We start from the raw sequence: 25,789 nt of genomic DNA, 5'->3' as shown, positions 1-25,789 counted from the left end.
GCTCCAAAAGGAATGGAGGACCAAGCTCCTGCAACGGTTGTTTAAGGATTGAATTGCCAGTAGCAATGAGCCAAACACCCCATACACCCAAAGCACCTCCCTGAGGGACACAGTCGAATGCTTTCTCCAATTCCACAAAACGCACGTAGACTGGTTGGGCAAACCTTTAAAAGACCCGGTCCAGTGTTTCGCGACTGAAAACCGCTTTGTTCCTCCGGTATCTGAGGTTCGACTGACGGACGGACTCTCGTTTTCAGCACCATGACTTTCCCGGGCAGGCTGAGGAGTTTGATCTCCCTTTAGTTGGACACACCCTCCGGTCCCCTTTCATGAAGATGAGAACCACCAGCCCAGTCTGCCAATCCAAAAGTACTTCCTCTGATCTCCAAGCAACATTGCAGAGGCACGTCAACCAAGACAGCCCCACAACATCCAGAGCCTTCAGGAACTCAGGGCGAACCTCGTCCACCCCAGGAGCCTTGCCACTAAGAAATTGTTTAACTGCCTCAGTGACCTCACCCCCGGAGATATACAGTGGGGCAAAAAAGTATTTAGTCAGCCACCGATTGTGCAAGTTCCCCCACCTAAAATGATGACAGAGGTCAGTAATTTGCACCAGAGGTACACTTCAACTGTGAGAGACAGAATGTGAAAAACAAATCCATGAATCCACATGGTAGGATTTGTAAAGAATTTATTCGTAAATCAGGGTGGAAAATAAGTATTTGGTCAATAACAAAAATACAACTCAATACTTTGTAACATAACCTTTGTTGGCAATAACAGAGGTCAAACGTTTACTATAGGTCTTTACCAGGTTTGCACACACAGTAGCTGGTATTTTGGCCCATTCCTCCATGCAGATCTTCTCGAGAGCAGTGATGTTTTGGGGCTGTCGCCGAGCAACACAGACTTTCAACTCCCGCCACAGATTTTCTATGGGGTTGAGGTCTGGAGACTGGCTAGGCCACTCCAGGACTTTCAAATGCTTCTTACGGAGCCACTCCTTTGTTGCCCGGGCGGTGTGTTTTGGATCATTGTCATGTTGGAAGACCCAGCCTCGTTTCATCTACAAAGTTCTCACTGATGGAAGGAGGTTTTGGCTCAAAATCTCACGATACATGGCCCCATTCATTCTGTCCTTAACACGGATCAGTCGTCCTGTCCCCTTGGCAGAAAAACAGCCCCATAGCATGATGTTTCCACCCCCATGCTTCACAGTAGGTATGGTGTTCTTGGGATGCAACTCAGTATTCTTCTTCCTCCAAACACGACGAGTTGAGTTTATACCAAAAAGTTCTACTTTGGTTTCATCTGACCACATGACATTCTCCCAATCCTCTGCTGTATCATCCATGTGCTCTCTGGCAAACTTCAGACGGGCCTGGACATGCACTGGCTTCAGCAGCGGAACACGTCTGGCACTGCGGGATTTGATTCCCTGCCGTTGTAGTGTGTTACTGATGGTGACCTTTGTTACTTTGGTCCCAGCTCTCTGCAGGTCATTCACCAGGTCCCCCCGTGTGGTTCTGGGATCTTTGCTCACCGTTCTCATGATCATTTTGACCCCACGGGATGAGATCTTGCGTGGAGCCCCAGATCGAGGGAGATTATCAGTGGTCTTGTATGTCTTCCATTTTCTGATGATTGCTCCCACAGTTGATTTTTTCACACCAAGCTGCTTGCCTATTGTAGATTCACTCTTCCCAGTCTGGTGCAGGTCTACAATACTTTTCCTGGTGTCCTTCGAAAGCTCTTTGGTCTTGGCCATGGCGGAGTTTGGAGTCTGACTGTTTGAGGCTGTGGACAGGTGTCTTTTATATAGATGATGAGTTCAAACAGGTGCCATTCATACAGGTAACGAGTGGGGGACAGAAAAGCTTCTTACAGAAGACGTTACAGGTCTGTGAGAGCCAGAGATTTTCCTTGTTTGAGGTGACCAAATACTTATTTTCCACCCTGATTTACGAATAAATTCTTTACAAATCCTATCATGTGGATTCATGGATTTTTTTTTTCACATTCTGTCTCTCACAGTTGAAGTGTACCTCTGGTGCAAATTACTGACCTCTGTCATCATTTTAAGTGGGGGAACTTGCACAATCGGTGGCTGACTAAATACTTTTTTGCCCCACTGTATCAGTTGTCCGCCTTGTCTCCAGACGCTGCTTACGCTACAGAAGACTTGTCAGTGGGATTAAGGAATTCCTTGAAGTATTCCTTCCACCATCCAACAGTGTCCTCAGTTGAAGTCATCAGTGCTCCACCCACACTATACACAGTCCAAGTAGAGTACTGCTTTCCCCTCCTGAGTCGGCTGAGTCATATCTTTGTGTTTATCTTGTTTGTAGCGTGTGCCTTAAAAAAATCAAAAACGTTTATCATTGTTTGTTTCCTTTTTACACCAGTGTGTATGTGTCTTCTTCTCAGTTCACGGTCCAGTATTGGAGACAACAGTGGATGAAGATGTGAACTCCATGCTTATTGTCAATCTACAAAGTGGGACAGAGTACAGTGTCCGAGTCAAGGCTTCCTACCCTGCAGGAGAAAGTGAGCCACAGCTAATAAATGCCAAGACATGTAAGTGTCCTTCTCATAAACCTGCAAGTAACAGCACAGAAATGTAAATGCTGAGGAACTCGTTATCCCTCACAGTCTCTTGGCTGTTACAGTTCATTACCATAAGATTGTGAACATATGCAAGCATAATTTTAAATTGCACTTTCATTGAAAAAACATTGACTTACTTTTGGGAAGTTATTATATTTTTCGGGGATTTACTCATTCGCCTACCAAGTGAAAGATGTCTGTTTTGATCCCGGGAGGAAACACAAATCCCTTTGGGGTTGTGTCAGAAAGGGCATCTGGTGTAAAAATCTACCAAATCAAACATGCACAAGGGGTTGGCACAGCAACCCCCTATGAATAAAGGAGCTTTATTGGGATGTCACCACCAGCTGGAAATTTTTTAATTATAAATTTGCCACAAAACGTTGTGTGGCAATTAGACGGCAGCAGAAAAGCAAAGTAGTTTAAGGAAAGTGGGGAAGGTACAACATGCATATTAAACACCTGCTGATATCATACTCTCTAATTTCCATTGAGACTTTGGCAAACAGACAGATGGATATTAATATTTTCCTTGCAGGCGGTGAGAACAATCTCTTTTGCATATAGATTTGGTATCAGTAGGCGCAGTAAGAACTAATGCAGGCTTTAATGCTTCTTTCATCTAAAACAAATAGATGAAGAGAGTGGGAGGCTGAGACACCGAGAGAAAAGAGAAAAGTTAAAAAGCACTGCATGCATGCTTTCATTTATGTTGTCTTTTTAGTTTTTTTTTTCTTTATGTTTCTGTGTAGTCATGTGAGTTTTCAGAAAACTGCCCTATCATCCCTCTCTCAAAATCTATTGCGGTTTTCTAGGTTTAAGGTCTAATTTCAAGTGGTGGGGTAAATACAAATAAGCTTATACTGTAGTTTTAATAGGTCATCACCACACTATTTCCCTCTGAAGCAAAGTGCTGAGACACGTAAAGCCGAGTGATTAATCAAGTTGCACATCACCTGCAAATAAATGGGCTGCTTTTGATTTCTTTTTATTAATTTGTGCTGCAGTGATGTGCCATCCTTCATCTGTTTTTCTCTGTGCCCCAGTAGGATGACTTACAACTCCCTCACGCCTTCCTGTCTATATAAAGCACTCATAATGAAAGATGCTTTCACAAAGAGAGAAAGATAAAACACGAGGCACTGGGATGCAAATTATACCACCTTCCATATATAAACTTTACACTCTGACACCGGCGTGGCAACAAATTTTTAGCAGTGACTTCAGGACTAACAGAATGCATGTATTTTGTTTTTCAACTTTATCCACATGTTACTCTTTTGGGATCCATGCTATCTACCGCATTATGCTTGTAGTACTGTTTTTCATGCTGTAATTAGTTTTTCTACACTGTTGGCCAGGGATCAAGAAAATATCTCATCACTAAATATTAAACAGAACACATATGAGATGCAATCAATTCTCAATGTGCCGATACATTTTCAGATGTATCGCATTTCCCCATGTTACACAGTGCTTAGTTAAATTCATTGCCAGTAGTTTGGTCTTCTCTGGGGGAACCCTGATTTATAAAGGGAAGTGCATGGAATCATTTGTCATTTTAATAAGGTGGCTATAGTGTCATATTTCCCCGGGCACACTGCATTCATGGCAGCCTCATCAACAGAAGGTTATATGGCATGTTTGCACAAGTAATTTGCACATACTAACATGTAGCATAAAAAGCAAATTTAGTACCCGTAGGACCAGTGAATGAAATTAACTTGTTTCCCTCAGACAAAGCCTAATATATTTTGAAATTGGGTGCTGGAGCTTTTATCATATAGGTTAGCACAAGACTGCAGAAGAGTCTCATGATGTTTTGCAGAAGAAAAAGAGAGGTTTGACTCAAACTTTCCAGTATGAAAAGAAAGGCATGATGAGAAACATCCTGAATCAACTAAATATATACTTTTCCTTTGGGTGCAAAGACTTTTTTTCATCCAAGTTGTAGCAAAGGAAGCCAAAATCAGACATTATTTTAACGCAGTGTTTATCTGCATGCTGCTGCACCCACATGTGCATCAGCACCAGCTTGTAGGTGTCTTCCAGTGCCCCGTGAATGTTGCATGTTTGTATGTATGAGAGTAAGTTTATGTGCATCTTTGCATATTATTAATAGAAATGATGGGTTGCCCTATGCATTATTCAAAAGTATTTAAAATAAGGCACCTGCCATATGGTCCCGGCATAAAATATCCATTTACTGGCACAAGAGCCGAGTTTATTTTATATCATCAGCAAATTCTGTTAACAAGGAGGAAAGAACAAGAGTGAGCGAGAGAGGGAGAGAGAGGAAAACAGAAGAGAGAGTGACTCCAGGGAGGTTTGCTTGCCTGTGGTACACTCAAATAACACTACCAAACAAGTTTCAGCTATTAAAACTGCTCAGCTGTTTTGCATTTCACTGCATAATGTCTCTTGTTCCCCCACAAGACACATCAACGCTGACTAATTTTGTTACTTAATGATTTATTTTAACATCTACCCAGCTGAAAGTTTTAGACTATTTACACTTGGTGCACTGTTAATGTTCTGACCACTTTTCTGTTTCATACATAATCCAGACAATTCATTTTGTCCGAAACACTAATAACTGTTTACATTTCCCTTAAAGTGCTTTGCAAAAGAGCTTTCTGTTTGGGGATTTCAAAATTTCTCCTACTTAAACTCTTCATTGTTTGGTGCGTGGAAGGGCTGGGGACAGCAGGAAGTAATAGTGTGTGTGTGCGTGCGTGCGTGTCGGAGAGAGAGAGAGAGAGAGAGAGAGAGACATTACGAAATGCATATTAGTGAGTGTATTGGAAATTGAAAACTAGAGGTTAATCTGACCTTTCTATCATCTCTACAACTCTTTGTTTCTCTCTAGTATTCCTTGGTGTGTCTGGCTTGTCAGCCTACCAGGTGCGACCCAACAGCATGTGTGTTCAGTGGCAGCCTCTTCTACATACTACAATATACAGAATCTCTATACAGTCCACACTCAGTAAGTACTTTTACTCTTAAGACCTGTCAACAACCCTCTGGCAACCTCCATTCACTAGGGAAGAATGTGTATTCTCCACCCAGTTAGCGAGTGGTTGCTAGCTGAGGGTGCTGCACCAAAAACTTTCCCTGTGTTTGCTTTGCTTGTTAGCAGATTGCTGTGTGGTTTGCAAGTGTTTGCACATGTCTACAAACACTCACCATTTACTCTCTGAATGCCTTGCAAACTGGAGACAGAGAATGGTTGCCATCAAAGTTAAAGTTGATTGAATTAGGAAGGTGCCTTCCTGCTTCAATCAACAGATTTCAAAAGGTGCAACTTTTATTTCAAGGTGACCAGTTCAGTACCACTTGGCAAGTGGTTTGCAAGTGTTTGCTGACAAGTCGGTCTCTCACACGGTAACCAGGCTCTAAGATTACATGAATGGGGAGACTGTTCTAATTCCCAACACGTAACATACCGACAATTAGTTACGTCCTGAGGCGTCCCACAGGAACGAGAAAGGTAACCTTCTGCATCCCTATGGTACGCGCCAGATTGCGGATGGAGTCTAACAGAATGACGCTCCCGGCAGTAACACACATTCCAGCCGTGTATTCCAGCTCTAACCCTAACCTTAATCCTAACCTTAACCACAGTCTTAATCGGCTTAGATAGTGTTTTCCAAAGTGATTAATGATGAGGAAGTAAAATAAATATACATGTGTTGATTAATTCCAAACTGTTCTCATGTTTCCGAGAGCGTAACATACCGAGGATTTGTCACATAGCGTCGTACGTTACGTTTTGGGTCGAGAACGTGTTGGAATGGGATGATAACAGCAGCAGCCAGCAACATCATGCAATCGGATGGTTGCCGACTCATCTCCAGACCTGTGTGACTGAGACCTTAATTATATTGTATACTGGCATATACTTGTATCTGTGAAAAGTGTAATTATTTTAATTTAGTCCATTGGTAATTTGACCTGTTACAAGCTGCTCACTCTCTGAAATATGGTCTGAACCCCACCTCACCTTTACTGTAATAAAACTTCATCCCAGAAACAAGCAGGAGTTCTCTGCAGAGACACATAGTCAATACGTACATTTTTACTGTGCACCCCCCAGTTGTCCCAACATGTGAGAAACAATATTTTTGCCAGTTAAGTATCTGGAATACAGTTCAGTCAGTAAATCAAACTCTTTACTAGAGTTGTGCTATGCGGTGATGCAGCTGGATTCAGGCTCCGACCTTTTGAATGTGTGTCCTCAAAGGTTTGCAGTATCCTCGTGAAAATGTCTCCTCTGTTTATTATTAACACAAAGACCAGTCAGCTCAGGACACGTGTACTGGTTACGGGTACCTTTCACATTCATGTTGATTTATATTGATATGAACAACTGGGGAAATACGTGTTATATTTGTTTCATTCTCACATGGCACTGGTTTCTGCTGTGAGGGATCATCGTAAATCTTGCTATTTGCAGAAGGGAAGGGGAGATATGATATGCTCGATAAATGACATGGGAGGAAACTGCTTTGAGAATCGCGCATGTCATCGCAGCAGAAATGAGACCAGGAAAGACACAGAATGTGACCTTTAGACGCTGTTTAATACACAGATCACCTTATTAATCAATGGAAAAAGGGAGCTGGAGGAAGAAAGGGGGTTGAAGCAAAGGGAGGAGGGCGCACAAAAAGGAGAAAGTGGAAAAATATGTTTTAGTTAAATAGAATCAGCCAAGGAAAAAAGTTGTGTTTAACCCCAGCTTTGTGATAGTTTGACAAAAATATAAAACCCACGTTGTGTTGACCGAGAAGTTTGGTACTCATCCTATCACAGTGAACAATTTCAAGTCGGAGCTTTATTTTTATTCGTCCTCAGGGGGCTATCCCACAAGTTCATATAAAATCTAAAGCCCTCCTGATATTTTTCAGAGATGGCTATCATGTAGAAATTGCTGTATAGATTTGTGGTCATCCTCAAAATAATTTGTTAGTGTAGGCAAGTGTCACTGCTTAGTCCACAGGGTTATTTTTGAAATATCAGTGCAGTAAAAATCAAAACATATTGTAGCAGGCAGGTTGGACTACCGTATGTGCTTCATGGGTTTACATTAAGCCTGAAAATATCCTGTCATTTATTCCTTGATTGCCGTTCAGTGAGATTCGTAGTTGGTAAATGGGTTCCACCCATTTGATTTGCCATGGGAAAGAAACCGCAGGTGTGACTAATACCATTACCAATGATCTTGATTTGCTTTGGTGTGCAAGCAAGGCAGTGTGCACAACATCAAAGCAATGACAGCACAGCAACAAAATTGAATGCAGCTTTATTAAAATTAAACTGAATAACAGGAATGCACTGTGTATGTATATCAGATCTTGGCTCTGCTTTAAAATAGATTTTTCCGACGGCGTTCAGGTTCGTGGTTGCTGTTGATTAAACTAAATTGGAAGCTAGCGTTGGCTGATAAATGTATTAGAGACACGAACAAATTCGGCGTGTGATTTGTGCACGCATTTCATTGCCTTTCGAGGGAAGAAGACAGCAGGAAGAAGGGAGATTTCTCTCCCGTCTTCCTCGCGAACTTTTCGATTTGTCTTTGTCTCTCTCTCCCTCTCCTGCCTGAGTAGCGGTGGGATGTTGAAGTCGAAAGTTTAGAGATTTACTTTAATCCACGCAGAGCCAGCCAGCTGCTTAAACACCTTCTCGGGTGGAAACGCGCGGAGCCTCGACAGCTGTTTCCCTAAACTTTATTATCTATGGCTGCTTCCTGCGTGGAGGAGGAGCTAATTTGTCAACCTCCAAGATGAGAGACACATTAGGAAATAAAATTAGACTAAATGAAACTGACAAATGGCAGCCATTAGAGTGTGTACTGTATACGCGAGTTTCCAGTTTGTACCTTTTGGGCTGCCAACATAAATTCTCATGTCTTTTCTTCTCTGTGATCCTCTCGCTCTGCAGCCCGTCAAAACAGACACTACAAAGTACGTGTTTGCAGTCTGCAATCCAGGGGAAATTGTCAAGAGAAGACAAAAGAGCTCAATAACGTGATTTATTTTGATTTTCAGTTGATTTAAGATGTTTTCCCACACTTTTTGAAAACTTTCTCGCTTACCTTTTTGGTGAAGTGAAAGCGGCACATGTGGCGGATTCTCAACCAGTGTATGTGTGTGTGTTGTGCTTTCATCATGAAAAAGATGCCTGAGAATGAATCATTTTGATGCATCACAGTTAATTCTGTAAAGTCAACAAAACATTGAGCTTCATCAGAGCCTTAAACCGGACTCAAATCTGATTATATTTACCCTAATCTGCTAGAAAATACATTATTAATATTATCTTAGATTTTCATTGAGAACACAGATGAAAATGAAGGTGTGTCTTTTGTAAAAGTTCGTCTAAAAAGCATCTCCAGGCGATTTCAGTCTGTTTGGCGTGCATGACTTTTACTGGGAATTTTAATCACTCTAAATCAGCTCTTTTATTTCTTGTTGCCTTGCAGATGGTCAGAGACAGGAAGTGAGGCTGGGAGGTGGAGCTTCCCGACACTGCTTTTACGACCTCACTCCTAGTAGCCAATACCAGATCAGCGTTCACGCGCAAATACAAGAAACGGAGGGACCCTCTGTGTCCATCACTGACATGACACGTATGCTGGGTTTATGTTTGTTTTATGTCAAAGCTGTCGATCATTTCATTCATTTCTATTTATCGTGAACATTTTTAAAGGGGTTGCAAGTTTTATTCTTATTTCTTTTTTACTCATTTCTCATCTAATGTAATCAGTTAATCCTTTACGTCTCCATCTTATGTATATTTTTCCCTCTTTGCACACTGTAGCCATCTCGTCGCACATCTCGTAGCTTAGGTTTTCTTTAATTTGCTCGGTTGCACTCTCGGAAAACATATCGTGTTTGTGCAGTTCATTGGTCTGTTAATGAGGTGAGGTGAACCACACAGCTCCTGGGATCAAGAAGACTGGTGTAAAAACCAGGAATACCAAAAAAAATGAATAGATAGATATGTTCTCATATTCACATTGCTATGTAGCAAGACATCTGTTGGATGACTTAATCTGTTTGGTTTTGGAAATAGTTGAAGGTCTATAGACAAGTGAAATTTCACTGATGTATTCACTGTAAATGTAATTAATACGAGTGTGTCTGTGTATCAAAACCTTTAGCTGTTAGCCACAGCAAAGAGAAGTATCGACTACAAATTGTCATAATTATATTAAGTTCAGTACTTGAAATTGTACTTGTTGCTTTTACACACAGCCAACAGCCACCTTTCCATATCATCTGTGTAAGTCTGTAAACAACCGATAAAGCTCAAAGGGTGAAAAGACACAATAAAAGCAAGAAACAGCGTCAGGTAACGAAGGCACGAATTTCACCTGAACTCCTCACTGTTTATCATTCAGTGACAGCTGCGTCAATCAAGCAGATATTCTCAAGCAGGCTACATATCTTTGTTTTGTCACCACAGCGGTGTGGTGTGGAAGCCGAAGAAACATTTGTTGAGATAATCTCATCCAGTTTTACAAAGTGTGTGTCGCTTCTTTGCGCAGTAGCAAATCTCTCCGAGATGATTCACTTTACTGCTCTCTGGTTTGACAGAACTTTCTCCAAAGTAAGTAATCTGACACCGAGGCACAGACTTTAACTTGGGGCTGTTTTTGAGTCTTACAGACAATAGATGCTAGACTGATAAAAAAAAATCACTTGTGCTGTCCCCAATTTAGGATGTATAGAAGCAATTTAGAAAGTTCAAATCTGAAATAATTCCAAAATGGAGCAAAAGACAAACTCAATAAAACACAGAAGCTGTTTTGCGTATGTACAATATCTACAGATTGCATTAGAAATCTTTTTTTCTGTAAAGGTCCAGAGCTCAATCGCTGGAGGAAAGGTTAATAGAAACAGACCACTGCTATGTCTCAGTGTGCCAGCTGTGTTTGTGTGCTCATGCACAAGTGTGTGTTTGCGGTCTGCATGTAGACCCCATTGATGGTGCCACTTGTCACTGTCGTCATGATTGATGACCTTGCCTTCTATCTCTGTGTCTCTGTGTGTGTTTGTGCGTGCTTCCAGTTGCAGCACCCACTCAGGCTCCGACTGAACCACCCACTACGGAGCCCCCACCCACAATCCCACCAGCCAAAGAGGGTGAGATGAAGCTTTTAATACTCTTATGTTCAATGTGGTGGATAATCCTTGCAGTTGACATATTATGTCTTTTTAGAGGAAATATGACATCCATCTTATTTCTGTTCCTTATTCCCACCTGGTGTATTCATTGTGTACTTTGAAAAACAAAAATGGCCAATACATTCCTTCTCAATAGTTTGTTTACATACAAAACATGTGCGTTCTGTAAAACTGACGCACGTAATTGCTGAACTTCTTATCTGAACTTATTTTGCCTGTGTGTGCAGGAAAAATGCGACTGAAGCAACTTAGGAAAATGAATGTGAGACAGAAGAGTGTGTTTAGTGGATATATTGGGAAAATGATGCCAAAGATTGAGCTGCCAGAGGAGAGGAAAAGGGAAATACCAAAGAGAAAGTAGTGATTGAGGGCGTGCAGATGGTGTGACAGAGGAGGATGCTAGGGAGACGGAGGCACGAAAGAAGAAGGCACAGTCCCCAACGTGCTATACCGCTCTGCTGTGGTACTGAAACTGAACATACACAGTAAATCATAAGGAAATTTGGAGAGTCGGCTTGTAAATTTAGGGTGTGCTAAAGGAAAATCTCAGACATTTTTATTCCACAATGACTTAATTATGTGAAATATACTGATTCTGCTGCAGCTAACACCAAAATGAAGAAAAGTAACCTCTTATCATATTACCACAGGCTCAGCTAGGCTAATCTGATCACTCTTACTCAGCTTTATTTCTCCTCAAATCATGCAGGTTACACTTGACTCACCGCTGACCAGCAAGTTATGATACCTGTGAAGTTTCTCTTCACTGGATCAATCACTAAGTAAAATTTAGAAAATGAGCCTCAGCTGTTCTTGATAAATTCAAACTACAATCTACGTAATAAAACACATCCAATCCAAGCACTATATCTATTTTAATACATTAAAAAAGAGAGCATGTCAAATTAAGGCATTTGAACCATTTTTAAAAAGCCAATAATGAATATGATGTCACTAACTTTTTAATAACACTTGAGCCTTTGGAGAGCAAGGAGCCTAATTCCTCTGTTCTTATGCAAAATGCTTATAAAGCCATACTTAATATAGGATTTTGTACGCTCTTTTATTAGGTGACAGGTCTCTACAGCTGGCATGCCAGTTTAGCTTTGGGCTGTTTTATTAAAGAGCCATGCTGTTGTAATACATGCCGATTTAGCACACTTGACAAAGCTCAAAAAAAGTCATCTGGAGAGCAGCATGTGTTGCTCCAAAACTATAATTTCAGTGTTAATCTGAAGAAATTAATCAAGTTCAACTTTTGTTTTCTCTTTTTGATGCTTTCAAGTTAATAAACATGATTTGCAATTTAGTCTTTATTAGCACACAGCTTCTTTCTTTCTTTTCCAAACAGGGTTGTGAATGACTCATGAGTTAGGACAAGCAAAAATGTTTTTCAAATGTTTTTTTTAAATCGAAAGCTCAAGTAACGAAGGGGTTTGAGTCCACCACCCTTTCACCTACTACCCAGACAGGCTTCGTCCTCCTCTGTTCCTGTCTGATGAGCTCAGGTAAAAGGTCGCACCACAACACGAGGTCCACAAAAGTGAAAGACACACCTGCTGAGCCCGCCTGGAAGCGCTTCTGTCTAAGTTTCTGACCTTTGTCAGACCAGTGCCTCCATCTGTAATGACAGGCAACCTTTATTCGGGACAGAACTGCAAAGATGGGAGAAACAGAACACAAGGACCGTGTGTTTGTTCTACATAGGAGGGAGAAGACAAAGAAACAAAGTTATGCCGCATGAAGAGATAGAAAGAAAATTTACTGAAAATGGTCAAATGTTCAAGACAGATGGCAACGCAGACCCGAAACACAAACAATCCTCTCTAACATTGAAGTTTTCTCCTCTCCTTTGTTGCATTGGAATTTATGGATACTGACATGGTCATAAACAAGGTTAGAAATTTAGCAAAGACTTGGAGGTTGCAGACTTGTTAAAACCACAAAACAACTTTACAGCAGTGATGAAAAGGCTGCTGGGAGTCATCAAGAAACCTGAGACAAATAAAAGAGGGAAATGTCGCTGCAGGGCCGTGGATATATAAGAGCGGCACAACCAGACAGGATAGAGATGATTTTGTGTTCAGAAAAATCAGAGTTTAAAAATGTGTGAGCACCATACCTTTAATCTTATGAACTCCACAGTTGGCAGATTGCTCTGAAGACCTAGTCTTTGCATATTTACCCTTTTCCAGCAGATGTATATTTGCAGAGCTTCATACTTTGCATATTTACTCTGAGTCTGAATATATTAGGCAGCCAGTTAATATTCCACTTACGCTTTGTCCTCTGCTGACATTCACACTGTGTGAAATTATTTTTTTGTGTAGACACAAAGCGTTGTGCTGACTAAATCTAAACCCCTCCCTTATCTGTCTGAAGTATGTAAGGAGGCCAAGGCTGACCTGGCGTTCCTGGTCGACGGCTCCTGGTCCATCGGAGACGACAACTTCATGAAGATTACACGTTTCCTCTACAGCACCATGGGATCGCTGGATCTGATTGGACAAGATGGCACCCAGGTCAGTCACATGACAGCATTCTTAGTGAACTTATCTCGTTTTACTCATTCATACCAGTTTTCCCCAAAAATCTGTCATTACATGGGAAAGGAAGGTTTATGGATTAAAACGTCATGCTGTGTTGACCGCCTCGCTCTGACTCACAGTGAAGTGAGACTCTTTGCAGGGCTTGGATTCACATTTAGGACTGTTAGTGGTTGTTGTGTCTAGTCTAAATTCCTGTGTCTAGTGAAAATTACCGTTTTGCCAGTTTACACAGTTTAACCAACAGAAATCCAAATTGTCCCTAAGGCTTTTCATTTCCTTTCAGTCTCTTTGCAATTTATTTTCTTTGTTTAAGAATTTTTCCTCATGGGAAATATGATGTATAGCAGACAGTGGGGCTCCAGCCAAATGCAGCCGTACTCAAAACCATAATAATGAGGGAATAACTTAATTGCATATCTGAGTATAATCTGAGGGTTAGGAACTCGTTCACAGACGAGAGAATTATGTGTATGCGGGTGTTAATCCCTGCAAAAAGATAGATTACAACCCCCTGCCGCTCTAGCGAATTACCTCATCCTCTTTCCTCCAGCCGTTATGCACTGCAGCCAATTTCACCAATAGCCAGTCACCAAAAAGAGAAAGAAAAGCTATTTTTAATTTTTGCTTTAGGATCTGCTGAAGCTAGACTAACATTCAGCGGAGAGTAAAATAAAGGAGCTTGGATGCTGATAATGAGAGGATGGAGGGGACTTATCGAAAAGCCACTTAGTTTCTGTAACCTACTGTTTTCTTTGTTTCAAAGTTAGCCACTGAAATTTGATTAGAACAGAAATTTTACCCATATAATGTATCTTAGATCATTTGAGTTTAGTCCACATCCTTCGGATCATTTATTGTTTAGGAAAGAAAGGTGCTGACACTGGCATTCATTGATATTAGAAGGATGCTCTGGAGCCAACCACTACCCTGAAAACCCCCTGATAAATCAGCAGGACCAAAGCTTTACATCTGTTGAAAAGTTTGGGAAAGTGAGAAGAAACTTTAAACTCCCCGTGAGTCAATCTTTACTTTCTGGAATGACCTCTTGTTGCTGAGCGGTATTGAGTTAACTCCACTCATTTGCAGCCACCGTTCCAGAAAACAATACTTTTCCTGCAGAAATGGTGATTTTAATAAGTTGAGTGCAGATGCATTAAAGCTGGTATAAACAGTGAGTGGTTCTCTGTCAACGTGATTCTAACAGAGCAAAAGTTTGACTCATGTTACCACGGGGGATATTACCATCTTCACTCCCTCAGACTATCTCCCATTTATCAGGTCCATCAATAGTAATGCTAAGCTCTAACTCGGGGCTGTTGCTCCCTGTTGTCACTGTGAACTCATTTATTTGCGCTTCTGTCCTGCATGGCCCCCACTATGTCAGCAAACCTCAGCTGGTTCATTTATCACACTGTAGAGGTGCTTGCTAAACCCTTTTGTTTCATTTGTGTAATGTCTGCTGTTAAGGAGTTCACTAGCCTTGCTGTGCCCCATAACCTTCTGGCAGTAGGCTACCAGCATCAGAGCGCTGGCTGTAATGTGAGAAAGTTGGCTGCACAATAAAGAGGGAGTTGGCTGGGTAATGTAGGCTGACCAAAGCCAACAACAGCACCATTAGCAGTCTGGAGGTAATGACAGTTGTCCGACGCTCTTAGAGTATGGATATTAGACTGATTACAGTGCCAGTTTGGGAATGTGGATGTATGTATTCCTAAGTTTCCCCTATGCTTGTAGAAAAAGTTGCATTATTCCCTTTTTGCATCATGAGTGTTTCTTAGTGTGAAAAATATTAAATACACCAGGAAGGACCAGATGAAAAAAAGGTGATAACACTGCCCCGTCTATAAAGCTATAATCTTAAACTGTGAATTGTATATTCAGGCCTCTTGTGCATCATGTACAGACAAACCCATCTGCACTACATTCGCTTTGTGGGGCTATTTTGTCGCACCCCAATTAATGTAATTACACAATTACCATCAGTGAACAATAGCAATATCTGTTTGATACTGTTGTTAATGTCCAGAAAAAATTCAGAGAGTGTTGGTGATAATGACGTGGATATTAGGTTGTTTGACCAAGATCGCAATCATTTGGCTTCATAACACTTGACTAATGCCAGATAAGATTTTTTTGTGTGTAATTTAGGTTTTTTGTACTATGGGGCGAGGCTGAAACTACCCTGAAAACCCTTTGTGGCAGTATCGTGAATAGAATAGAATAGAATAGAATTCAACTTTATTGTCATTGCACATGCACAGGTACAGGGCAACGAAATGCAGTTTGCATCCATCCAGAAGTGCTTTAGTGATATAGATATATTACAATATATATTAGCAATAATATAGATATGTGAGTATATTACAGAAATGGGTCTATTATGGTATGTTATAATGTACACGGTATGAAGTATGTTGTGAATATTCTATAACTATAAGTATGTACAGGCTGTAGTGAGTACAAGCTATGTACAGGATATGAACAGGATATAAATATGAAAAACTATACAGAATATGAAATAAATAACTTTACAGAATCTGGGATATACAGCTATACAGAAATGGGAACTATGCAAGTTGTAAACAGTTGTAGGATTAAAGATTATCGAATGTACAGAATGATTATTTACACAGAGCTATACATTAGTGCAGTTAAGATAAGTGAGGGTGTAGATAGTTTCTACAGAGGCTATATAAAGTGCTAGTGGTTGTGAGTGGTGGTTCAGTCCATGTTATTATTGTGTTTGAGGGTACAGTTGTCCATTGTGGGTGTGTGTATGTTCAGTCCATGAGTTTAACGTGGGTCAGATGTCAGGAGGCAGAGTTCAGGAGTCTGACGGGTGTGGGGAAGAAGCTGTTCCAGTACCTGGTGGTCTTAGTCCGGAGGCTCCTGTGGCGCCTCCCAGAGGGCAGGAGGGTGAAGAGTCCATGTGATGGGTGACTGGGGTCTTTGATGATTTTCCCAGCCCTTTTCAGACACCGCTTCCTGTAGATGTCTTTTATGGCAGGAAGTGGTGCTCCGGCGATGCGCTGGGCAGTTTTCACGACCCTCTGCAACGCCTTCCGGTCCGAGTGTTCATTGTGATGGTAGATGAGCAGCGGTTATCCAGCCGGACATGTTGGGGGCGGTTGGTCAGGAAGTCCAGTAACCATTTGCAGATGAGGGAACTGATACCCAGGTCTGTCAGTTTCCTGATGAGTTGTGAGGGGTGGATTGTATTGAATGCTGAACTGAAGTCTATAAACAGCATTCTGGCGTAGGTGTTGTTGTTGTCCAGGTGTGAGAGGACAGAGTGCATTGCGATGGAGACTGCATCCTCTGTGCTCCTGTTCCGGCGGTATGCGAATTGGTGGGGGTCCAGGGTGGGGGGGAGACAGGATTTGAAGTGTGCTAGGACCAGTCGCTCTAAGCACTTAGTGATGATGGGGGTGAGTGCTACTGGGCGGTAATCATTGAGGCAAGATGGGTTGGAGTTTTTGGGTATCGGGACGATGGAGGTGGATTTGAAGCAGGCCGGTACCACAGCGTGGGCCAAGGACAGATTGAATATGTCTGTGAGCACTCCTGCAAGCTCCCCAGAACACGCTCTGAGAACACGCCCGGGGATGCCATCAGGGCCTGCAGCCTTGTGGACATTGATCCTGCTCAGCACCGCTCCTACATCGGTGGGGGAGAGAGTCATAGGTTGGTGGTCTGGCGTCATGTCTGCTTTGGTTGTGGTTGTGGGGTTCCCTCGCTCAAAACGAGCATAAAAGTTGTTGAGCTCGTTTAGGAAGGAGACATCAGAGGATGCGGGAGAGGGTTTGGTGGTCCTGTAGTCTGTGATGGTCTGGAGTCCTTGCCACATGCGTCGGGGGTTGGAGTTGGAGAAGTGTTCTTCTACCTTCTTTTTGTAATGGTGTTTGGCTTTTTTGATGCCCTTCTTTAGATTAGCCCTGGCTGTACTGTAGGCGTGTGCATCTCCTGACCTAAAGGCAGTGTTGCGGGCCTTCAGGAGGAGACGAACATCCCGGTTCATCCAAGGCTTCTGGTTGGGGTACATGGTGATCCGTTTCTGGGTGGTGACACTGTCTGTGGTTTTGGAGATGTAATCCAGTACAGATGAGGCGTACTGGTCCAGGTCTGTGTGGGTGAACATATTCCAGTCTGTGTTTTTAAATCTGTCCTGGAGCACTGCGTCTGTCCCCTCTGGCCACACTTTAATTGTCCTCACAGCAGGTTTCACACGTTGGATGAGTGGTGAATACCGAGGTGTGAGGAACAGGGAGAGATGGTCCGATTGTCCAATGTGGGGGAGGGGTGTGGCTTTGTAGGCTCCAGCCAGGTTGGAATACACATGGTCTAAAGTCTTGTCTCCTCTGGTGTGGCAGGAGACATGTTGGTGGAATCTGGGGAGGACTGTCTTTAAGTTGGTGTGGTTGAAGTCGCCAGCAACAATAAAAGCAGCCTCGGGGTGTTTATTCTGGTGTTCGTTAATGGCTGCAGAAAGTTCTTTCATGGCCAACCTAGCATTAGCGTCGGGGGGTATATACACGGCAGTGAGTATGATCGAAGTGAGTTCTCTGGGGAGATAATAAGGTCTGCATTTGACCATTAAAAACTCCGCATTAGGTGAGCAGTGACTCTCAGTAGTAGTGGAGTTCATGCACCAAGCATTGTTAATATAAATGCACAAACCTCCACCTCTGGTCTTGCCGGAGTCATCTGCTAGCCTGTCGGCTCGGTGTGTGTGGCGTCCTGCTAACTCGATAGCATTGTCCGGGCAGCTGTTGTTCAGCCATGTTTCGGTGAAAAACATGACATTTGAGTCCATAATCCGTCTGTTGTTAGTGATGGAGAGCCGTATCTCATCCATTTTGTTTTGAATGACATGACTGTGAACAGATGATGACAGAATTTTACTATTTTCTAAATTCTCCCTTTATACGGAGTTTAAACCCAAACTGGCTCAGGCAAACGGCACTTTAAATTTGCATAATTTTATTTGACATGTGTCTCTGTCTCTCTCCAGGTGGCCGTTGCTCAGTTCAGCGACGATGCTCGGACCGAATTCCAGCTGAGTTCTCATAGCAACAAAGAAGCACTGCTGGAGGCTATTCAGAGAATCAGCTATAAAGGAGGAAACACTAAGACAGGTTAGAACAGCACAATGGCAGGATTATAGTGGTGATAGTTACTGCAATTCCCTTTGTTTAGCTCTATTTATTAGCAGGACATTTTCATTATAATCTATGTTAGTACACTGCTCAAAAATTTAACACAGATGAAAAAGAGAAAAATCATGCTTTATGGCCTGGATAATGTTTTAGGAATAAAAGGATGCCAAATCGTTTTGATAAAAAATTTAAATGATGAACCTACAGAGGGCCTAATTCAAAGGCAACCTGAAAATCAAAGTGAAAAAGTGATGCTAGTCCATTCTGAGGGAATTTCCTTGCAGCAACTCAAAATGGTACTCAGTAGTGTGTATGTGCTTCTAAGCATGACTGGCAACGTCTGGGCATGCTCCTAATAAGATGGATGGTGTCTCGGAGTATCTTCTCCCAGGTCTGGACCAGGGCATCACTGAACTCCTGGACTGTTAGGTGCAACCTTGGGGTTTGGATGGATTGAAAAATGATGTCCCAGAGGTGTTCTATTGGATTTAGGTCAGGCAAGCATGGGGGCAAGTGAGTGGTATCAATTTCTTCATCCTCCAGGAACTGCCTGCCCTCACTGCCCAGCCCTTCGTGGCATTTGCAATAGAATACCAGAAGTGACAGGCTCTGTAACATCGTTCAGCCTGACTGTTTGGGTGGTGCGTCGGTGATGGTTTGCGGAGGCGTATCCATGGAGGAATACAACAGACCTCTACAGGCTAGGCAACAGCACCCTGACTGCTATTAGGTATTGGGCTTAAATTCTTGGACTCATTATCACACCCTATGGTGGTGCAGTGGGTACTGGTTCCCCCAGGTGTAATGCCCGGCCTTATGTGGCGAGTATGCAGGCGGTGTCTGGAGGATGAAAGAATCAATACCACTGACTGGCCTGCATGCTCACCTGACCTAAATCTAACAGAACACCTCTGTGAATCTATGTTTAGTGACTCTATGTTTGGGTCTATGTTTCCTTCTTTTTTCACTTTGATTTTCTGGCTTCCTTCTAATTCAGCGCTCTGCAAGTAGCTAATTTTCATTCCCATCATATAATGTAGCTTCCTTGTGTTTCAAACACATTACTCAGTCCATATCAGTACAGATATCAGCATGATTTTTTTACCGCTTGATATCTGATGTGTTTTTAAATAAAGTTGTCCTTTATTTATTTTTTGAGCAGTGCGTATAACTATAATACACACGTGTACAAATAACTTGACTAGTTTTATTCGTATCAAATGTGCGTCATTAACATCAAATCAGTATTCTGTCCATGTTGGTATATTGTACCACTCCTGCTTCATTGTCAGTATGCATAACAAACACTACGGATGATGAATCTATTGTAAAACTCATGTTGAAATGTCCCGCTGCGTTAGTCTACACAAGGTGAAAGCCATTAACTCGATGTGGTATGTGACTGTGCAGGTAATGCTGGTCGTTCAGAGCGCTTTCCCTCTGCTAAAGTTTGGGTCAGGGCTCAGTGTCTGCACACAGTAATTGTGTCCTTGAGCTATACCTGTGTGATACAGAGCCGATTCCACTAGTCTTCCTACATGTGTTTTCCTCTACTCTCTTTCTTTGTTGCTGATCTTTGTTCCTTTTCTCTTCTTCTTCCTTTCAAGCGTTCTTCTCGGCATTGCTTTTTGGCCGCTTTGTTTCATCCCATCCCTCTTTCATTTGTCTCCTCTTCCTAAATGTTCTCTTTGGTCCAGCTTCCCAATTATAGTTTAACAGGTGAAAACAGGTGGTGTTTTAGCTGACAGGGCAATGTGTATATGAGTGCATGTGGTCTACTGCGGAGCGGAAAATAAACCATGAAATTTAATCTTCACCACACAATAAAAAGTAGGAGTCAGTTGGTTCACACAAGGTTAAGCTAATGCTCACAGACTCACTAGTGTATCTCCAACCCTGATCTCTTTGTCTCACACACAAACACACAAACGCACACATAACTGGAGCCAGCACAGTAAAACTATTCCTCAGCAGCTCAGATACACTGTGAGTTATTCAGGCTGTTTTTACTTCGTCTAAGACACCAACACAGCATGTATTTTATTTTTAACTTGATTTTTATACTTTTTACATATTTCATATAGAAAAAGAATAATAGAATATGCATAGTATATCTAATACTTGTATTGTGCTTTTTTACAATGACAAAGGTGAAGAGTATGTCTCTGTTTGGTTTAATGGTGCTTCTTCTATGGTTTCTCCTCTGTGATCCATCCATCCATCCATTCTCTTCTGCTTATCCTTGTCAGGGTCGCGGGGGCGCTGGAGCCTATCCAGCTGTCTTAGGATGAAACGCGGGGTACTCTGTGATCCAATATTCATAATATAGCTTCTAAAACATAATGAATCTCTGTTTTAATTACACAGGTATGTTCAGTTTACTTGTATCACTCTTGGACTCAGGGTTTGAGTTTTGTTGCTCTTGTTGTCTTTTTTGTGAGGTCATGGTTCTTGCTTTTAGTTGTGTTTCTGTTACTCTTTGAAATTCAGTTAGTGTTCGTTATATTTGGTTCCTTGTGTTTTTTTTATCCTCCCCGGTTGCTCTTTTATGAAGTTTTGTCTATTGCTTGAGTTTTGTAGCATTGGTTATCATTTGGTATTTGTTCACTGGATTTCTTATGTGCTTAGTTTTGTACTTTTTTTGGTCTTAGCGTTTGTTTATTTACTCCCCTCTGTGTTTTCCCCTTATTCTTAGTTTTTTTTATTTGGTTGTTTATTTGGTGCTTTAGGTGCTCTTGCCATAGATCATCTGTAGATTTACACTTTCTCAGTGTCTTCTTTCACTTCATATATAATCCTAGAATTGCTACAGTGTGTTGGGATCAGAACTATGCGGGGGCCTGACAGTCGGCAGCAGAAATCCTTATTCCTCTTGTCACTGAGGATAGTCTTTTAGGACTGACTGTGTTTCTCAGGGTTGATATGCTGCTGAATGAATTTTGGACAGAGAATGTTACAAAATGAAAAGGCCTAAATCGCCTAAAGTGCAAAACCCAATTCCCCTTCCTTACAGTACATTTTGCTCCTCTGGTTCGTTGAGGGAAGGGTCAGCAGTTCCTCTGGCTTTCAAAACCGAGGCTTGCAATACAATCCATAAGTTCTGTTTGCTCTCCAAACCCAAACTATTCCCTTTTCATTTTTTCCAAACCTCAGATTCTCCTCAAAGGCCCCATTAGGGACCCTCATTGTGTCCAAAGCCCCCCAAAATATGTACTTTTATTCCTTTTAAACCTTTAGCCTCTGGCTATCTGTGTGAATACAACAGCTAGCCAGCAAGAAGCCCTGCAGTGTTAATGCCCTTTTATGTTTACTGTAAGTGGTTTGTTCACTTTATATCGCCGTCCTATGACCTTTGGAGTAGAAGAAATGTGCTCGGAAGTGTACTTGTTTATGGTAGGATTTCCAAAGATGGAATCTTTTTTAGGTATAAGTTCAGTCTGACATCTTTATTAATTCTGAGAAATAGTTCTGCCTCCTTACCTCATACAGTTGGTTGAGAGTGCAGAGCTGTTTCTGTAGCAACATGGATTGAGTTTCTTGTTTGAAGGCCTGCAAAGGTTTTTGCTTAAGAAGATCCGACAGCTACTTATTCATATTCTGATCAAACCTGTAGTGCAAAGCCTTTTCTATATACCCATTTCATAAACAATATGTAAATGATGCTGCATCCTTTTAGACTGTATAGTCAGTTTCTGTTCCAGCATCAGTACGCTCTGATACAAGTTAGAGAGAGAGCACGCTGAGGCTTATATTCTGGGATTTTGTTTGTCACTACGCATTTCATTAACAAGTTGTTGAGCCTCTGGCTGGCTTAGTCAATGATTGATGTAACATAGATATAGCTGCATTAGTCTTTATCCCTGTATACACAATGTACATGAGTACACTGTGTGTGTGTTGAGATTTTTTTTTATTTATTTTTTGCTGTATACAAGTAATTATGTTAATCCCTGGAGCGGATTGGCAGTACAGTATACACGTGGCAAATTGTGTTTCTGTAGCTTCTTGTGAGCAAATGTAAAAGTGTGTAGTTATGTGCATGTATTAAGGAGACACGGAATGTGCTACTTTTGATTTTCAGCTATTTAGCGATACACGCACTGGTCACTTTATTAGGGACACCTTGATGGTACCAGGTTGGACCCCTTTACTACAGAAGTGCCTTAATTCTTCATGGCACAGATACAACAAGGTGCTGGAAACATTGCTAAGAGATTTTGCTTCATATTTACATGATAACATTATACAGTTACTACAGGTTTGTCAGCTGCACACCTGTGATGTGAATCTCCCATTGCACCACAACACAAAAGTGCTCTATTGGATTGAGATCTGATGACTGTACAGGCCATTTAAGTACAGTGAACTCATTATCATGTTCAAGAAACCAGTTTCAGATGATTGAGCTCTCTGACATGTTGTGTTATTGTGCTGTAAGCGGACATCAGAAGATGGGTACGCTGTAGTCAGAAAGTCAGCAACAACCCTAGACAGGTGTGGTGTTTAAATGATGCTCAGTTGGTACTAAGGGGCCACAAGTATGCCGAGAAACTTTTTCTCACACCATTACACCAGCAGCCTGAACTGTTGATACAAGTCAGGATGCATTCATCCTTTCATGCCAAATTCTGACTCTACCATCCTAATGTCATAGTGGACATTGAGACTTATCAGACCTAGCAATGTTTTTTTTCCAATTTTCTGTTGTTCAGTTTTGGTGAATTGTAGCCTGATTTCCTGTGTTTAGTAGACAAAGATGTGGTCTTCTGCGGCTGTAGCCAATCTGTTTCAAGGTTCAATGTGTTGTTCATTCAGAGATGCACCTTTGCATTCTAATGATTGGTTGTTTGAGTTACTTTGGACCTCTGTCATCATCTAGAAGAAGTCTGGTCATTTTTCTCTGACCTCTGTCATCAACATGGCATTTTCACCCAGAGAACTGCTCCTTCAGTTGCAGGAGTAGTTAGTCTTATAAGAAGTGTTTGTGAACTCAAAATCAAGAATTTGATTTGGAGAGCCCAGTGTGTGCTCCCGACACAGGGGAAACCTACCTTGGAACGACAGCTGTTGTGGAGGTGAAGCCCAGGGCAAGATATGCTTCATCATATGTTCTAGTCTCTGGCTTGGATGGAAGTTGGTTTGGATGCATATTTAGCAACGCTTCTCTTTATGCTTTGCCTTTGCATGGGAGCCCCTTAAAAAAAAGCCTGTCCATTATGCGAGCAGCGTCCAAGCATTTTTTTTTCTTTTTTCTTTTTTTTCTACAGCCCCCCCCCCCCCCACCCCCCCCGCAATGGCTTCACTCACTCTGAGAACCTCTTCTCTAAGATCTGCTGACAAAAGGCTAAATGCATTGGGTTGCTGCAATGTGATTGGTTGATTAAACATTTTTATTAAATTGATCAGGCATACCTAATAAAATGGCCAGTCATACATTATATTAGTAAGGGTGCGACTTTTTTTAAAGAAAGCACCCTTATTCATCTGTATTAATGCAGTCTTCTGGGACCCTCACTCAATTCATCTAGGTTTATGACTCCTTTATGAATTCAGAATTAGTGTATGAATGAGTTTCGGTGACTATAAAACTCATCCCACCAGTACATTAGTCAAACCAGTGAAACCAATAAAACCCTTTCTAAAGCCTTTGTATATGTTCAATAATGCTTTTCATGACCCTGATTAAAATTTTAAGTACTCTCATGAGCTTACTGTAACTTTTTAAAGATTAGAGGATTTAATGGCTCTGTCCATTTATGATACTCCAGAGGGAACATTACAGCCTCCACCTACAGCCACAAAAGAACAGGGAGGGAGCGTTTCCTACTGCAATATAACTTTTTTCTGTTTTTTTTTCTTCTTTCTTTTGCATGAAGCCTTTGAATTTTAAAACATTTAAGCATCTTTTGTTTTCCCATATTGTTTCTATTTCTGAGTGACAGCAACAAAGCTGGTAAACTGCCAGACACCAGAACAAATGTAAAATGACACAGATTACACAAACACACTCAAAATAATGAATCGCTGATTGATGATGGGCTTTCCAACTCAAGCTGTCCTGACATGATTTGGTTTTGCAATAATTTTTTTTATCACTTTTTTTTAACTTGCTCTCCCCATCTGGATCCACTCTTCTGTCTTCTTTCCTATCCTCAACGATCCACTTAGCCCCTCCCCTGTCTCACTTTCCTTCTTTCCTACTCTGTCCAGTGTGTCACTTCATGCCTGGCTAGCTGCTGTCTCACCCATCACGAAGAGAAGACAGTGTAGAAACAGATGTAGCACTGGCAGATATCTGACATCAAAACACTTTACAGGCCAAGCACTCTATCATTTTTCATCAGTGACAGCTCACTCTAAAAAAAAAAAACAAAGAGGAGAAAGTGAAGATATGATGTGGAGTGTGGTTAAAAATTGAAAGACATCATGCACACATAGAAGAATTAATACCAGTGTTTAGCAGTATCAGTTAATGGGCGGGCCATGTATGGATGTGCTGGTTTTAGTGCAAAGTTTCCTGAGTCTGCACCTCTTGTTATAACTCCTGGAAACACATGAGAAGTGAGAGATGAGAGTGTAAGAGGACAGAGAAGGACTGATGGGGTTTTTTTTATTATGAAAAGGTCATCTGGATATGAGCAACATTTAGCACAGCTCAACTAATCATTTCCAGCTAATTATAATGGACAAAATGCAAATGATGGAATTAAATAGAAACTACCTACCAATGTATGACTGATTAGACTTATTGTTGGTGCTCTGTATGCATTCATTTGTGATAAATGAAAAAGAAAAAGAAACGTAAAAGTTTCTCTTTTATTTAGATGACCATCCGTCACCTACTCAGAGTTAATTTTTCGATGCTTTTACCTGATGGCAGCAGAAGGAGCTTCCTGAAGGAAAAATTATAAAGAAAAATGTGCTGTAGGTGCTACAAAGTTTTTCTGCTGTTTTGAATTTTATTTTGCATAACTTCTCAAGGTGCTTAAAGCACAGTGATGCACATAAATCATCATTAAATTCACTGACAGGTGTGCACAGAAATCCCCTCAGTTGCTTTGCTGTGGGTGGCTCCTGAAACCTTTTAAAACTGTCTAGACAGATTTTATTGACTGATTACATCCATTAGCAAGTGACTTTTAATTTTTTTGATAGCATGCTGTAAACCACATTGTGACGTTGTCTATCTTTCTGTCTTTGGGTGTCATTGAGATACACGCCACACAAGTTGTTTTCTGGCTTTTCTTTTTTTTCTAAATGCTAATCGCTCAGCCTAAATCTAATT

The 25,789-nt window shown here is 41.5% G+C and overlaps 1 protein-coding gene across 4 annotated transcripts in view; it reads left to right on the top strand.

The window, feature by feature from the left end:
• col14a1a (collagen, type XIV, alpha 1a) overlaps positions 1-25,789 on the top strand; it is a 161,131-nt gene that overhangs the window by 68,240 nt on the left and 67,102 nt on the right. For all 4 annotated transcript variants that reach the window (XM_085291188.1, XM_085291185.1, XM_085291187.1 and 1 more), the window contains 6 exons: positions 2,431-2,580; positions 5,480-5,596; positions 9,092-9,238; positions 10,683-10,757; positions 13,182-13,321; positions 18,360-18,483. In XM_085291188.1, coding sequence (XP_085147314.1) covers positions 2,431-2,580; positions 5,480-5,596; positions 9,092-9,238; positions 10,683-10,757; positions 13,182-13,321; positions 18,360-18,483 — 753 coding nt within the window. The remainder of the gene's footprint in view (positions 1-2,430; positions 2,581-5,479; positions 5,597-9,091; positions 9,239-10,682; positions 10,758-13,181; positions 13,322-18,359; positions 18,484-25,789) is intronic.

This window comes from Mchenga conophoros, linkage group LG11, assembly GCF_057382185.1.
Source record: "Mchenga conophoros isolate Kocher_MC1m ecotype Shallow Benthic linkage group LG11, M_conophoros_male_GT1.1, whole genome shotgun sequence".
Classification (NCBI taxonomy): Eukaryota; Metazoa; Chordata; class Actinopteri; order Cichliformes; family Cichlidae; genus Mchenga; species Mchenga conophoros.
The sequence above is the reverse complement of the archived record's forward strand: the minus strand, read 5'-3'. Positions and strand labels throughout refer to the sequence as shown.